The sequence below is a fragment of the Parus major genome, chromosome 3 (genome assembly GCF_001522545.3).
Source record: "Parus major isolate Abel chromosome 3, Parus_major1.1, whole genome shotgun sequence".
Classification (NCBI taxonomy): Eukaryota; Metazoa; Chordata; class Aves; order Passeriformes; family Paridae; genus Parus; species Parus major.
In genome coordinates, this window is record NC_031770.1 from 43720673 (window position 1) to 43737214 (window position 16542).

Consider the following 16542-nt stretch of genomic DNA (forward strand, 5'->3'; position numbering starts at 1 on the left):
CTACGTGACAGTGGCAGATCCCCCTCTCAGTGTTAGTCTCTTGAATCAGTAAAAAAAGTATTATCAGTAAAAGGGTTTTTTTGACCAATCATTTGACTATCATTGACCAAGAAGATTGGTCTCAGCACAGCTCATTTGGTAATCTCTCTCCTTTTGAACAGCAATATTTATTTCCTGCTATTTCCTGCCTCATTACTCAGTTACTAAACCACAAGAAAATGTCCTTTTATCCACAGTAGCTTCATTTCTTTGGTAAGAAGCATCATTAAAAATACTTTAAAAATCTAAGAGCAGTGTTTCTGATTATCTAAACAAAAAAAGAGCAAAGGCAAGTTTGCAGAAAGTCATCCATCCTTCAGACTCCTTTTAACATGAAAGGACACGACAACCAAGAGCTTGAGACTTCAGCAACATTTTGCCTTTCCTTAAGGGAGGGTTTTCTTGCCTACAGTAGTATTTACACCAAAACTCCAGCTCGGAAGAAGATGACCAGACACTTAGAAGATTCTTGAATTAAGACTTGGATTCCTGTGAGTTCCAAGCAGCAGGATTTGTAAATACTTCAAAAATGTGAACTTGTCTTTCCTGGCTATGAGCATATATTATGGGCCAGTGAATGTAGCTTTCCAGTCTCCCTGCAATAGGTCCCACTGCCCCTTTGGCTTCTGAAGCTGACAAATTTTTAATGACTGCAGCCTAGAGAGCAGAGTAAACTGCAGAATGGTCTCCTGGTGATTTTTGGCGAATTATACATTTAAAATGCCTTCCTGACTTGTACACAAAACATTGCTCTTTCATTGTGTGATTCTGGATTTGGTCAAAGGCATGTCACTTGCTAACTTGGCTACTAAGAAAATTAATATTGATCTTGGCAACAAATACCATGTTTGAGAACGATGCTGCCTTTGTGTATGTGTAAGCAATCCCATCTGGTACAGTACACCTACATTTCAGACAACATTTATAGTGCACATAAGGTAACTGGTGCATCTGCAGGGTTATTAAATACAATACCTGAATGCAGGAATGCAAATGGGTATTTTACAAAAAATGGAAGGATATGCTTCAGTCTCAGAGAGAACTAGGAACCACTTCCTTTCTTTAGTACATAACATGTCACAGAAATTTGAAGACATCCAGTTAAACCCAAAGGATGAGTTTTCCTCTTCTAACACACCTTTGAAAACTGAAGTCTGCTTGTAGAACAGGTGGATTTCCAGTTTGACATCTAGTTTTCTTGCAAAAAGCTGGGCATCAACATTGCAGCAAAGCGAAGCTGTCTCATCCTTGGTTGGCTTGGAAAATTGCTATGCAGGAGCCAATAGAAGAAGAATTAGTCAGTCTTCCCACCATCGCCTGCTTTTCCCAAAATACTCCTTTTTCTGCTTTCTTCCTTTCTAACAACTGAACAAAAATGGAAGTCTGGCATTAAAAACAAGTGCCTACAAATAATGTAGATTACTTCATCACCCTAAAAGAATCCAAAACCTTCAGTTTCTGAACTTTTTCTTCACCATAATCACCACTCTTTAAGGAACCTAGTGATTTTCAGACCACACTCCACAGAGTACTCCACTGATGTCCATGACAGGTGACAAAGATAAGACAAGCCTTTGCTCAGCAGGCTTCAAATCACCCAACACAGGCCTGGAGAAGGTGAAGAATCACCATTCTGTCTATTCTTTCTCCTCTGTCTCCATATCAGCCTGCACAGATGGCTCATCTTTCCCAGCCAAATCCCCTCCAGCACTGCCTGATGAATGCACGCAGCCAGCCCTCTGGTACACACGGAGCTGCACACAAAGCTGGGGCAGTCTCTGCCTCTGTCCCTCCCCCAGTGTCCCAAGCCCTGCTGTGCTGCATCCTCTCTCTTCACATCACACTGGCACTCCCTAGTGCAGGGATACAACACCCAGCAAAGAGAGTCTCCTGAAGAAATTAAGAATCCAAACACACAGTTACAAAACAAACAAACAAACACAAACAAACAAACAAACAAACAAACCCATGTGATAATTCACATCTTCTTAGGGATCTGGAGAACTGATCTGCTAAGACCACCCAACACAAGCTACAGTTTTCTCCTCCTTCTTTACTAATACATAAACCTAAATTTTTGATAACTCATCTGAAGTTTAGGCATGCTATTGTTAGAGAGAAATTCACAAAAGTAAAACATAGATTGAAGTCTTTATGAAATAATGGAGCGCTTCGCATAAGGCCACAGCAAGTACAGTATAGACTTCTTAAATGTTTCCAGTCTAAGATTACTATATGCAGTTCATGAGGCTTCTTTGCTTAATTTACTCCTTTTTAATAATAAAACCAGCTGCAATTAATCACTGTAATGACTTTGCTTTTTTATAATTATTTTCTTTCACCGGGCATAACAAGGAACTCTGTATGGCCAAAGGAGTCAGAGTTACATCCTTAATGGATATTTAAGAATAAGTTGGGGAGGAAGGAAAGAATCTCAATATATAGTTCTCTTGAACTATGTATATTTTAATTTTATAAAAAAAAAATTCTTGTTATTCCACAACAGAAGAAAACACCCCAGTCTACTGTAATTGTTATTATTTCCAGCAAAATAAATAGTTAGACGAAAGGCTATACAGCTTGAAGAACTCATTTTTAAATTCAGTTCCCTAAACATCTGTCATGGATAAGGATCATACATCAGAATACTTCAATGAAAGAAAAACAGATTAGCTGAACTGATGTACTGTAGCACACAGCTACATCAGGGATTGCTTCTATTATTGGTCATGGGGACACCTATAACATACTAATTGCTTCCAAGGTAAAGGGAGAAATCATTATAGTTACAAATGAAGAATCTGCTGGGAAAATTTCAATGAAATAAGGTTGTAGGTGAGGAGTGAGCTGTTAGGCATTAACTGGAAGGCAAAGCACACACAATGCCCTATCCCAATTAGCAAGAACAGGCACAAAAGAGCTTGAGAGCTGAACCACAGTGTAAACACCACATGATTCACTTTAACACAATGCTGGCAAGAGTTTCAGTGGGAAACTGGCATCCATTTCTTCACCATCTATCTCGCTAAATGCTAAATAGAAATGTAATTCAAAGGCTTCAACTGTGGCAACCAGCACACCTAACAAGTCTGGAATTTTTTCTCCCCCTTTCTAGAGCATTAGCCTCTGCCTATTACTATAAATATCCCATTCATTACTCCCTGGGCACATTTCCCAAAATAAAAGAATAAAGATAAATATTTAGAATTGGCTAACTAACAACAAGAAACCTCCACCCCCTTATAGACAGCAGTTTAACCAGATGGCAATATTGCCATTAAAAATGCATTATCTGAATCTGTGTATTTTTTTATTCATGCACTTTCTAAAACCATATCACTAAATTTCCTTAATATCCATTACACAGAGTTATTTACAATTGTCTCCAGTGAGTACTTGTCAGGCTACAGGTCATTAAAGAATAAACTATTTATCACAAATATCCCAGTTGTGCTACTTGGGCTTTGTGATTAATTATATATAATCACATTATCCTCTCTGTTTCATAAATGCAGTAACTAAACAGCTTTACACACATCATAAATTTTGAATTCTAAAACACAACTGGCATTTCCTATTACACTCCATTATCACATGGTTCCGGTCTTGAGACTTAACATTAATTTTCTTTCCAATATTCATGCTTGTAAAACCCTGCTTCATAAAAGCCTGAATGCAAAAGGGTCCTAAGTAAGCTACAGCACAAATTTACTTCTACATTAATTCTTTGCAACATAAAAACAACTGAAATTCTATTTTTACAGTAACTTAAACTCACGCTAAACCCCTTGTCCTATTATTAGAAACTATATTATTGCATTTCTATCTCTTACCTATCAAAAATAGTTAAACAAATAGGCAAGGAGCTCATGCTCGTGTTACTCAGCACACAGTGTAGAGCAGCAGTCACATTCACATTGCTCCCAAAGAGTGTCCCTTCCAAAGGGATGGCTGGGCCTTCCAACAAACAAAATCCCTTCCACATCAGGCTGGTTTACCAGGGGGCTCTGCTGAAGATGTGCAAACCTCTGGCCCTCTCCTCAAACAGCTTTTATGTACCAAGATGAGTGAGCCCCATGCAAGGAGAGCCAGGAAAGGATGCCCAGCACTGCCAGACAGAATCATTAGCATGTGCTGAGGAAAAAAGCCAGCTCAAGGTGGGGTGACAGCTACAGCCACCCCCCGAAGCTGAGCGCCTCACACACCAGACTGAGCATCGGCTACCAGCAAACTCCCGGGAGAGCTGCCGGACATTCTGGGAACCGCCAGGAAGAACAGCCTATAAAGGTGCCCGGGCATCTGGGAGCTGCCAAAGGCTCAGCAGCTGGCAGAGTTAGGCTCTTCCCAGCTGCCAAAATGTCACCTTCCCCAAAACCGCAGCATGTTACTATGGGAACGTGTGCCATAGCTTTCAAAACTGCAAAACTGGTCCCCATTTCCAGGTGGAATTGACGCATGAAAGGAGACCGACAATTCTTTGGCATACAGGAAATACCACCAAGTCCCAAATGAAATAATGAAGCAGCTTCTGGATGCTCCCTACCAGTACTGCAGACTTCGGTCACCACCTGGCTGCCTCCAGGCTACTCCTGCTCTTTTACCATCTCCACTATGGGTACATTTTTCTTTCACTGGGGTAATCAGCTTGACTCAGTGACAGAGTCCGTTCCAAGAAACCTTTCTGGAGTGGTTTGAGCATGCTGAATTAATTCAATGGATCAGCTCTCAGGGGAAACCTGCTGCAAGGAAAACTGTCAAAAATGCATTAGATGTATATGCTATCTTTATCAGCCTGCCACCCAGTCATTACCTTACTGTTATGCTATTTAAAATGCTGTAAATGCTCTCAGACTTTTTTTTCCCCCCTGATTCATAGAATTAACAAAGCCTGAAGTAGCTCAGACCTCATGCCCTTGCCCAGCATTACTGGAACTTGTGTTCCAACACCTAGGGCTTTATAAATATCACATGGAAACTGGTCCTGGCCCCAAAGATTTTACACAGTGATTTCATCCAGCTGTCTTTCTTAGGCGTCAAAAAGGAAAGCAGAGACACCTCGTTTCTATGAACAGACAATCCGCTACGGCACTGCACGGAGCTCACGACAGGAATGTTTATAGCGGGCTAGACACCAGAGGGCGATACCGGAAAGAAATTAAGCACAGAAAAAAGCACATCAGGCAACCGGTACTTCCAAATATCTTTCCTGCGACCTGGCGGGGACGTGACGGGAGGAAGCCTGAGGAGATGCGGCAGCCACGGCAGGTCTGGGCCAGCACTGCGGGGTGGGACAAACGCAGGGGAGGGACAACAGGCAGGGAGAGACAGGAGAAGGGGAGAGACAGGAGGAGGGGAGGGACAGGAGAAGGGGAGGGACAGGAGGAGGGGAGGGACACGGCGGGGCCCGGCCGCGCCCCGGGAAAGCGCCGCGATCGCTTCCGGAGCGCGACCTTCGCAGTCAGGCGGTGAGTGAGGGGTGCGGGGCCGAGCGGGGCCCTCCCTGCGGCGGCGGCACCGCCTTCCCCGGAGCCTCGGCCCCGCTTCCATGGCAGCGGCTAGCGCTCGGACAGCGCCGTGTGTTGTGTTCAGGGATGGCGGCGCCGACGATGGAGGAGAGGAAGGCGTGCTGGGGGGCCCGGGACGAGTTCTGGCAGTGCCTGGACAGCCACGGGGATGACGCCGCCAAGTGCGAGAAGCTGCGCCGGGCCTTTGAGGCGCGCTGCCCTCAGCAGTGGGTGAGCTCCGAGCGCGCGTCCCCGGCAGCTCCAGCTGCCTCCAGGGCACAGCCTGGGCAGCCCGCAGAGAAACCTGCAGCTTCCCGCAGAGAACCCTGCAGCTTTCCGCAGAGAAACCTGCAGCCGTGTGAGGCCTAGCTTGGTTTGCACGCTTGTGGCTGGCTGGGAAAGGACAGCTCCTGAGCGCAGCCCTGACTGGCCCGCGAACCAAGATAAGCAGCGTTAAGGGTGTAGTACAATAAGGAAGGAAAATACGATCTCAAACTTCCAGATAAACACGCTGGATTATTGCTTTAATTAAAAAAAAAATATTAGAAGATACTTGAAAGCTTGTAGAAGTACCCAGAAATTCCTGTTTAAAGGCCAGTACGGAAAGGAGCAGCCAAATGCAGGTGCAGTGCATTTTAAGACTGGCATCTGATACCTTGTGCATAGAAGTACCTTTTTTTCATGCAGTGTAATTTCACAGTAAGGCACCTGCATGTAACCCGTTCATGTTGTGTTTTTTAGTTTCCTGAGCTCAAGCTGTAAGAATTCCTTTCTCATAGGCACTGCCCTTTAGTAACAATGGTGTTTGAGGGTCTGAACATACCCTGTTGCAGGTAGCAGACTGAAGTAATTTGAAAAGCTGTGTACCTTCACAGCTGCTGTACTGACTCACACTTTGAACAGTGCAGTCCTACTATTCAGTGTCTCTAGAGCTGATGGTTTTATCTAGACACTGGACTTGGAGGTTACGTAGGCTGTGATACCATAGAAAAGCTTCACAAATGCCTTTGCTTCACAAATGATTTTGTTCAGAGCAGTGAAAAGAGAAAAGCATGTAAGATCTTCATGAAATAACAGGGTGGTGAACTTAAAAAAAACTTAAGCTCACTTTCAAAATGGTAAAGAACCCCCAAAAACTAAACATGCTACTCTTTATAGTCTTCACCAGGAGAAGCTCCTAACTGATGCATTAAAATCCTCCTTAAGTTCAGTGACCAAAGACTGTTTACACAAAGCCCCTTTCTCTTGCTAGTTTCTTCTGATTAATATAATTTCTCTTTTTAAACAGGTTAAACACTTTGACAAAAGAAGAGACTTCTTAAAATATAAAAAGAAGCTTGAAACAGAAGGGTTTCATCCTCCAGAAGCTGCTGGAAAGTCTTAGGAACTCTGCTCTCAAATCAAGTGTGAGTGACTATAGAAGATGCCAGAGAAAGGAACAAAAGCTGCTTGAGTGCAAGAACTGGTAATGTAGCAGTCTCCCTGAAGTGCAGACTTCAGTGCTCTTCTTATTGCCAGGGCTCATGTGTCTGCTAAAAAAAAAGATCATGGACAGCTTTTTAAGTCAAAGAAATATGGTGCAGGGCTGTTCAAAAATGTAAGGGTTTGAATGTATAATTAGTAAAATTGTTTCACAGGAATAAATGATTATTTAATACTGCAATGTACATATTCTAAAATGAAATTGTTTTTTCAGTAAGTGAACCAGCTTTTTCCTAAAATAAAAGTCCATTCCAACTTGCCTTTCTTGTCAAAAGCAGTGGGTTGCATAATAAAATTTGTATTTGTCATTTACCACATATTTCAAAGAATTTTAAAATACGGTTTAAGTCACATATTAATTTATACAACAGTGGTCATTAGAAGACCTAAAACATCCTGTGCATATGATATGTAATTTTCTGTTTTGAGTATGCTCATTTTTTATAAGCAATAGGAATATTTACATTGGTGATAGGTTTTCAGTCAGTATCTCTGCTAGTAGTTATTTATCACATTCTTACATTAGGGCCTTTTGAAGAATTGGATTGCCTTAGTCATGCAGCTTTATTTACAGGTACAGACTGTTTACAGCAGGATTAATAAGTGTGACTATAGAAGGCATTTAAACAAGGAGCAGCATTGAATGTAATTATGTAAGTGAAGCTGCCTTCCAAAAATCATATAATCTAGTATATATCTACATGCTGGAATGATTTAATACAATGGCTAAAAGCACGACTTCAAGCACAGTCACCACAACCAAAGGAACTGCAGTAAAAATGCTGTTTTGAGTTTGGGTTTGTTCACAGTGCTGTGCTGACATTCAGCAGAATAAACACACATGCCACATGCAATATAAATAGTATTTATTTCCAATGCAACAATTTTAGGAGGTAAAGTATTAAGGCATTTAAAAGTCACTCTGACCACTACAGAGAATAGAACATGCAAAGTTAAGAACTCTCGTTCACCCTGAGTTTTTATCTCATCTATTCAGAATTTCATGTCATAGCACCGTAGGAAGCCATCCAGCTGTACAGTAAGGCACAAGACTCTAGGCTGTTACTGTTGTTGTTTTTGTTTGATCACTTGTTGCCTTGTGTACTCCCAGATCAGCAGAGCTCCGCTCACATGGACATTGAGTGACCGAATAATGCCCTGCTGAGGAATTTCCACACAGACATCCAGATGGTGAATCAGGTTGGCTGGGATTCCTTCATGTTCATTTCTAGTAAAGAAGAAACAGTAACTCGTATCTGAGAGAGGGCATGTGTGTTCCAGAAAGCAAAAGGTACAAACGTCAGAACAGCATCCAAACACCTTGTGACAAATGGTGCATCTGCCTACGGGATAACTGATGACAAGAAATGAATTTTTTAAAACAGTAATACATTCCAAAGAAAACATGGAGAGACCTGACTTAAATTTCGATGTAAAAATCCTGGTGCAAGATTCAGTTTTCAGTTCACTGGTCCAACAATAGCTGAGCACCCAGCATAAAGACTCTCTGCTTTTGTTTTTGTACTCCATATACAATGAAATCATCAGTGTATGAAGCTGCTGGAGAGCTCAAGTACCCACTTTACATTCAGGTCTCAGCATGAAGGAATGTCAAAACTGAGCACACCACAGGCTACTGAAGTTTACTGGTAATTAAAACTATTGTTTTTAATTAAAAGAAAACAAAGTGGTCACGTGCTCTATTCTGAAGACAAGCTATATATAAAGAAGTTGGAAAAAACCTTTGTCCTAAGAGGACAGCCAGACCCTTCTTCCTGGTCTCACTCAGTAGCCCTGCAGTGAGTGAGGTGCCAGGAGCTTTCTCACTTGTATTGCTTTGCTGCAGATTTCTTTAAGTAGCCTCCCCCTCTTTGTATCACACATCTGAGGCTTCTCTGCTTATAGAAACTGGAAACTGCTTTTCTCTGAAGTTGTCTCATGGTCTGCTTGAACTGCAAAACCTTGCTACTTCATCTTGTGTCTCATCCTTAACTTTTAAATCATCTCCTAGCTGTGCACTCAGTGTGCTCCAGCCCTCCTCTCCAAGTTCAGCAGGGCAAACACAGCCTCCTCCTGGCTGAGCTCAGCAGAGCCCAAACAGACAGAGCCCATATAACTACACTGAACAGATGGGACCTTTAGTACTCCCAGAAAACACAACCCATGCTGTTGCCACCTTCATCCATTATTAAAAGGTATTACAGTGTATGGATAGGTTATTAAACAGGGGAAGGATCTTTCAGTAGGTGTCAATAACCTTGTGGTCCTTAGCACACAAAGCCAAGGACTGCACTTTCAATAATCATTTCTCACTCCAGAATCACCTGCTGCAGTGTCACCTGGTTTTCAGATGACCAAACTCTGACTAGAGAAAGGGACAGACTGGAGATTTACAAAATCCTCCCCAAAAGAGGGAGATTTACAAAACTGTGAGCTCTTACCCCAGCAGTAATAGTGATTTCTCTGGGAAGCAATATTCTGTAAGATCAAAACTTTTAGCTGTCTGCTCCACACCAATAATAGTGTAGCCTTCTGTTTTTTTCTGCTGTAAATAATCAACAAGCTGAGATGGTTTCACCTGTGCATTAAAAGCAGAAATATAAAAATACTTAAATATCACCTTTTGTAAACTTCTGAAGTTATTGTAAAAAAAAAATAAACCATCTACTTGGACACTTTTTAAAATTACTTTTATCCCCAAAGACTGTCCATATACATAGCTTAACATTTTAAAAGCTCTTCAGCAGTAGCACAGAAAGTTAGGCAATGCCACAAAATATCCCCACCAATACAATGAAGAAAGGTGCAACAGTGACATTCACACAATCAGTTTATCACAGCAATGAGAAGTTGCAAGTATTTTCTAAATGCTTTTTTATAAGGTTGACCCAAAACATGTAAGATAAAGCATCAGAGATAACAGCAGGAGCTTCCATTAAAGAAAAAGATCATTTTTTCAACATAAAAAATGTAAGACTCTGAACTATGCATTTGACAGACTGAGGATGCTGAGTACACTTTTTAGCTATTAAAATGTTTCCATTCACCTCAACAAGGGGGAGCCACTGCTCTGCAGAAACACTCAGATGCTGAAACTGCTTATCCTGTATATAATGAAGACTGCCAACAACTAGTGCAGATGCCCCAAATATTTCACTTGTACGACATAAACCTACAAAAACAAGAAATAACGTGATTTATGTGTAGAAAATAAACACTAAGTCAGAACACCAAGGGAAAATACAAAGAATGCAAAAGAGAAATGGCTACTTTACCTATTATCTATTAGTTACCTATTTTTAATTAGTTTCAGTTCTTCCAAGCCACACCTTGTTCCATATAAATTACAGGGAAAAAATGTTTTGTAACTTAGCAGAAAGATAAAAATTAGAAAAGCACTGTGTCTGACAACATGCTTTTACAATACTAATTACACAAAGTAAGGGGCTAAGTGCCCAAGCCTTAGCAAGGATGGATGGTTTTACACATCCACACACAAGCTTAAGCTTTGAACCCAGCACCTGTTAAATGGAAGAGGATGACATGTAACAGAATTACAATGCAGACAGCACCAGCTTGTGGGCTTTTCATTACTCACTGCAGTTATTGAAACTGCTAACATTAAACATAATAGCAATAAAGTGTTTGCAGGATTTATTATGTCACAGCTGACACATCATGAAGGAAGTCTTATCAGGAAATGGGACAACACTGTCCAGTGGACATGAGAATCTTGTAGGTTTACAAGATTTGGTTTAATTGTTACAAGAAAAAAACAAAAAAGCAAGTGATTTCCTTAAACTGCACACACAGTGGAAAAACTCAGCTGTAGCAAATACAGAATCAGCAAGAAACTGAGCATGATTTACATCAAAATTCTAATTAATTAGTGCATGCTATGTGTAAGTACTTCTATTTTTTCCTTAAAATGTATCTGTAGAAGACCCCTTTCTCTGAAGTGGGTAGGATTTTCTGTGGCTACCAGTTTCTTTCAGCATAATGATCTACTCTTCTGAGCAGTACTTAAATAATTTTCTAATTATCGACATAAAATGAAATTAACTTCCACTATCTAAGTGTGCTCAAAGGTCTAAAATGAAAGTTTGAAAATGTGCAATCAACCTTACCTCCTAAATTGGTAGGTTTATCAATAAGTGAGGCCACCACAATCAATCTGCTGTTTGATTTGCCAAGTTTAGCAGCACGATCCTGAAATGTCGTTTCCAAGTCTAAACTAGGAGTACTGTTCTTCCAGGGTATAATCTTCTTCTGAACATCAGTCCACTCTGGCTGGCTGTCTGCTTCAGCTGAATGTGAACCTGTAACAACAAACTGGATGTTCATATGGACATGCAATTGGGAGTGACACTAGTGCTTCAATAGAGAAGATAATCCATATGGTAATACTGGAGATACCATGCATCATCTACTGTTATTTTATGGGACATGTCCTGCTCACATAGATACAAGTTTACTTCAGCTGAAAACCAGAGCTGGGATTGACTACAGATGTACACAGCTACTCCATCCAAATAACTAAAATCAAGAGATGGGCTATATTTTACCCATGTCTTGCTGAGCCCAATCGCTTGGTTTCAGATCACAAAGTTCCGCTCGGGACTGGCACCACCGAAATGCTGCTGGCAAAGGAATGTCAGTGAACCTGTCAAATTTAGAGAGGGAGATCCATTCATCTTCAGCGAGTTCCGAAAGGCGGGGGAGAGTGTAAAATATCGTCTGCAATGCAACACAGTGTTATCAGCAGAGACTCACCAAAGCAAGCAGAAACAGATCATTAATCCCTGGTAGTTTAATGGAACATGTCTATTATCAAGCCTCCTATGCTTCTAACACTTGTTTTTTCTTGGTGCTTAATACAGCTTACCTATGGGTCTCTAAATATTCATAACTTTACATAATACTGCTATCCAAAACGTCCATAAATCTAGACTTGTTCTCTCTCCAATTACACTTTTCCTGAGGACCTGCACTGATTACCATTCTGAAATTCTAGAATACCAAAGAATTAACACTATGCTACTCAGCACAAGGCTCTAGAGAAAAATCTTGTATGTGTAACACTGAAGAGTTTCCAAATACTCTTACAAATTTCTAGTAGAGGATGCAGATTGATTTAGTATCAAAAGAAAAACAGTTGAAAGCATTAAACTCTAGTGGTAAAATCCAGCTCAGCACAACCAATACATCTAGCTAACCATGATTTATCAAGAAGGAAAAAACAGACATCCCAAGGGAAAGACTGAGTTTTAAACCCAGACTTTTTGTTTATCCCAATGCACCCTTCAAGACAAAGGTGAAGATGCACCCTGAATACATTTAAATGCTTCACAAATATTAGTCTTGCTTTGTTGGTTTTTTTGTCTCCTGTTCAGAACTTTTACTTTCCACTATTCAGCATTTTTGTGTTCACAAAAATATTTCACAGAGCATCAGTTAAAAGAAGAAACCATTTCTGTCAAAGATGGCACTGTTTCTCCAAAAACATATACCCCATTCATATCCACATTTATCTTGTATTTTGAGCTTAGTTCTTCTGTCCCTTCTATTCATCTGCACCCTTATTTTTGCCTTCCTTCCATTTTCAATCATGAAAATGTTTATTCAGCTGTCAGTTATTTGAGCTATATCTAAAAAGGTGGCTGAAAAAGGTGTTCTGGAAGTGATATATCTCTTTCCCATTCACATCAAACTATCCAGTTAAGCTACTTCAAGTTACTTCTGGGAACAGATGCCTTAAAAATCCTAATAAACTACCTCAACTAAGTAGATGCTCTTCAGTTACTAGAGCGGACCTTTCCACTCACAAATATAAAACCTGATTAATTTCCACAGATAGACACATTGATCACACATTCCTCCTCCTAACTGACCTGGGTTTTTAACACAGTATCAAATACAAAACCTAAGATGCAATCTTAGACTAATGCCCATCACAATCTCGGTGAAGTCATTTTTTTGGGTTTTTAATGAATAATAGTTGGAAATTTCATCCCCCATTAGAAGATATCAAAAAAGATAAAAAATACAGTTGTAGAACTAGACAAATAGTGTGGTCCTGGACTTGCCTCTAGACTATAATCCTCAACTGGATGAAATATTGCAAAGAAGAAGTGATCTTGGATTCGCTGCCAGTTCCTCTTGGCATTCCTGCAAGTGCAGAAAGTAATGGAAGATACATTAAAAAAGCAATGTGCTGGATATTTTTAAAAATTCAATCATCAGATTGGCATAAAGCAACCTAATTTATTTACTATATATTGCACAGGAAAGAAAATACTTCAACAATTAAGGGCCCGTTTTTTAAAAAACAAACAGCATTCAGAAAATAAGCTTCATTTCTGTTTCAAGGAAGGACATAATACATCTCCAAATTCTAATATCAAAAGGATTGAATTTGGCAAGAAGTATCCCATGGAAACTGGACACTAGCCTATGGTTCAGAAAAAAAAGAAAAAAGGAAGTAAAGACTCTTCCCTTTGCTGTTTTTTTTCTGTATCATGTCTCCCCATATCAACTTCTTTTTAAACAGAGATAAAAACCCCCAAAAACCCCATAAAAATTATCATGTGCCATTTTAGAAAATTTAACTTGCTGCAAAATGGCTCAGAAGAACAACGTTAAGCTGTAGAGAATGTTACTAACCCTGTGCCGTGCATGTTTTCCACTTGTTGAAGGCTAGATTCAATAACTGGTGTCAGAGCATCAAATTCTTCCACATGCAGCATTCTGCACATTCCCCAGATTTTTTTAAGGGCGACTAATGCATAAAGTCGAACGCTGAAATTATGGCTGAAACACCACTGCAGAACAACTACGAGGGCTTTCTTCAAAGCTGGCTTCTAAAGAAACAAAGAAGCTTCTTTTCTGTCAAGTTTTAATGAACCATTCAGAGGTTATGAGTGGCCCAAGAAAAAGTTCCACAAATGACACCCTTCTGGAAATCACAAAGCTTTAAAATTATATTAATTTTCTTCTTTCCATCTCATCAGGACAAAACCTACAGCCCTGCCTGTTCTTTGAAAATGTATTCATTTGCTTTAAAAATCATTATTCTGCCCACAAGGAAACCTCTATTTACTTCTGATTAAAAGAGCAGCAAGATAAACAAACCCAGGTGCATCCACATGTTTACTTAAAACCAGAGTAGCTATTCTAGAAAATGTCACAGGTAATCAGGCTCTATGTATCCACAACGCCTGCTAAGTTAGTCAATTTTCCTAAGTCAAATATTTCACAGAGATGACAGGAGGAGTTAGTGTTTTGCATAACAAAGGATACCTTAGTAGGAAGTAGGTATTAAAGAGACATTTAAACTATTTTAGCAGTCCTATTTTCAATTCAGAACTCTATACATGCACTGGAAGTGAATGAAGAATGAACACTCTTAGAGAAATGTACCTTCTCTGAGGTATTTTGAAGAATGATGTCAAAGTGGGCCAATACTGATAAAAATGTGCAGATACTTTTTTTAAGATTTTCTTCATCCTGAAGTAAAAGAGAATGTTAACAAGAGATATGCATATATAAAATGTTTATATACTTTATGCATTTTCATGCCATGTTCTGCACATGCAATAATATGAACACTATTAAAAATCTATGTGTCTCCACAGCCAAATTTATGAAAATACAAGGTAGATATTAATTAGGATTTAATTTTTCCTAACATGTTATTTGCTTTTTACTAGCACATCAATCAGAATAAAGTATAAAGTGGTGTAAGTGAGCTAAAATTCAACTCAAGTTCACTGTATTCCCCCAGGAATGCAGAAGGTCAGCTCCATTGCACAACCCCTTGGCCTGGGGCTCCCACTACCAGAGCTCAATCTGCAGCTCACACTGCTGTTGCACATGGAGCCACCTGCACTAAACCTATTCCTCAGCACCAGGAGAGCCTCTGAAAATACAATCTGTATTCCTTTTTCATACACGTACATGTTTTCTGCTCGCTCTGATGGTTTGAATGGGACCACTGTGATTTAGTACACTTGTTATCAGCATGAAATCACTTTGATCCAACAGATTATCATCTACTAAAATGACAGCAATTCCAACAGCCTGAGCTTTTCAAAGGAGCTCTGAAATAGTCAGCTCTCCTCAGTCACCCTTTTCACGACTTTTGGGTATCATCACTCAAACCCTGCTTCAGTTTTAAAATTTCATGACAGAACTCCACCGTGAGGGAAGGCCATATTAAAAGCTGCAAACTGAATATGTATTAGCAAGTGTCATCTTCTCACTGACAAAGAGGCTGTGACAAAAATGAGGAAGGTGGGCTGTGGAAACCACAAGTACCTCAGACCTTGAGAGTCAGGATCTAGGGCATCTATGTGATCCTGATGGCTCCTAAATTGGATTGCTCTGACTTGCTGTGCCACCTCTACTCTGGCCAGAATAAAACATCATAAAAGGAGATCTCTCAACAGGAAGAATTTTACTTTTCTTTGGCCATTTTTAGGTGGCAAAGTTCTTAGTATCTCAGACTATTGCTCAGACTCACTTCCAAGCTGAACTACTCAACAGTCCACTGCTTCTAAAGGAAGACTGGAATACACAGAAAATAAGGTATGGGACAACAAACTGTACCCTCTTTGTTCAAGTTACCCTTCAAGTGAATGCCAAAGGTCTTACTTACATAGCAAAAGCAATCCCAGAATTTATCGAGGAATTGGGGATATTTATGTAGACTCAAGATAACAATCCATTCTATGAAGTATTTCACAGATGCCTGATTATTACTAAATCCAGCCAGAAAAACTCTGTCAAGAGTTCCACACAAAAAATTCTGAGGAAACAAAATAAGACAATCCTTTAGTATTTTTTTTTTCTTCCATGAAGAAAAAAATAAATAAGAACATTCTCATCTTTATCATATTAGATATATATTTTAATATGCAAATTAAAACATTTTAAAACTAATTTCTTTATTATACTTTTCAAATATTTTCTTATGAAGCAGCAATTTGATGAAAGTAACAAGTGCCAATTTCTTGACTGTTCATAAAGTAGCAGTAGTTTTACTAAATGAAAAGCTTACAATCAGTCAGTACAAACTTTAGCTTTAACAGGACCAATCTGGCCTCCTAAAATTCACCATTCTAAGAATCAGTTTCCAGTGTCCTCTAGAAATGCATGATAAATCCATGACTTCACACTGAAAGCTACACGAAACTTCTACAACACAGAACTTCCACATCAGCTACAGGTTGCATGCCTTTTGTATTCTACTGTAATTTAACATATGCAGCTTGCATGACACCAAATTAGGTCTTGAAAGTAGATAATTATTTATTTATTTAAAAATAATAGCAAAGAGCAATACCTGGTTAAGCTTTGGGAGAAGAACTAAGAGTGTCTGCCATACCCGGTTTTTAATTCTATGCTGCAAAGAGTTTGCATAATAGCGTGTTCTAGATCTGGACACCTCTTCATCCTAAAAGAAAATTAAAAGGTTTGTTGCCTATTCTTCCTTTAAATTTGAATACATGTAAACACA

General features: G+C 39.7%; 2 protein-coding genes across 2 annotated transcripts in view; one reads left to right on the forward strand and one right to left on the reverse strand.

Annotated features, from left to right (window-relative positions):
* The first annotated feature begins 5436 nt into the window (after positions 1-5436).
* On the forward strand, positions 5437-7337 carry LOC107201613 (cytochrome c oxidase assembly factor 6 homolog). The gene is made up of 3 exons (XM_015621116.2): positions 5437-5504; positions 5629-5774; positions 6832-7337. Exons 2-3 carry the CDS (start codon positions 5631-5633, stop codon positions 6925-6927), a joined length of 240 nt encoding a protein of 79 aa, XP_015476602.1. The 5' UTR covers positions 5437-5504; positions 5629-5630; the 3' UTR covers positions 6928-7337.
* Positions 7338-7874: 537 nt separating this feature from the next.
* Positions 7875-16542, reverse strand: part of TARBP1 (TAR (HIV-1) RNA binding protein 1) — a 32266-nt gene continuing 23598 nt past the window's right edge. Inside the window, exons 21-30 of the mRNA XM_015621113.1 lie at positions 16369-16479; positions 15682-15831; positions 14445-14531; positions 13689-13885; positions 13112-13193; positions 11591-11762; positions 11153-11344; positions 10073-10197; positions 9467-9603; positions 7875-8253 (exon numbers count right to left, since the gene is read on the reverse strand). Coding sequence (XP_015476599.1) covers positions 8088-8253; positions 9467-9603; positions 10073-10197; positions 11153-11344; positions 11591-11762; positions 13112-13193; positions 13689-13885; positions 14445-14531; positions 15682-15831; positions 16369-16479 — 1419 coding nt within the window. The 3' untranslated portion in view covers positions 7875-8087. The remainder of the gene's footprint in view (positions 8254-9466; positions 9604-10072; positions 10198-11152; positions 11345-11590; positions 11763-13111; positions 13194-13688; positions 13886-14444; positions 14532-15681; positions 15832-16368; positions 16480-16542) is intronic.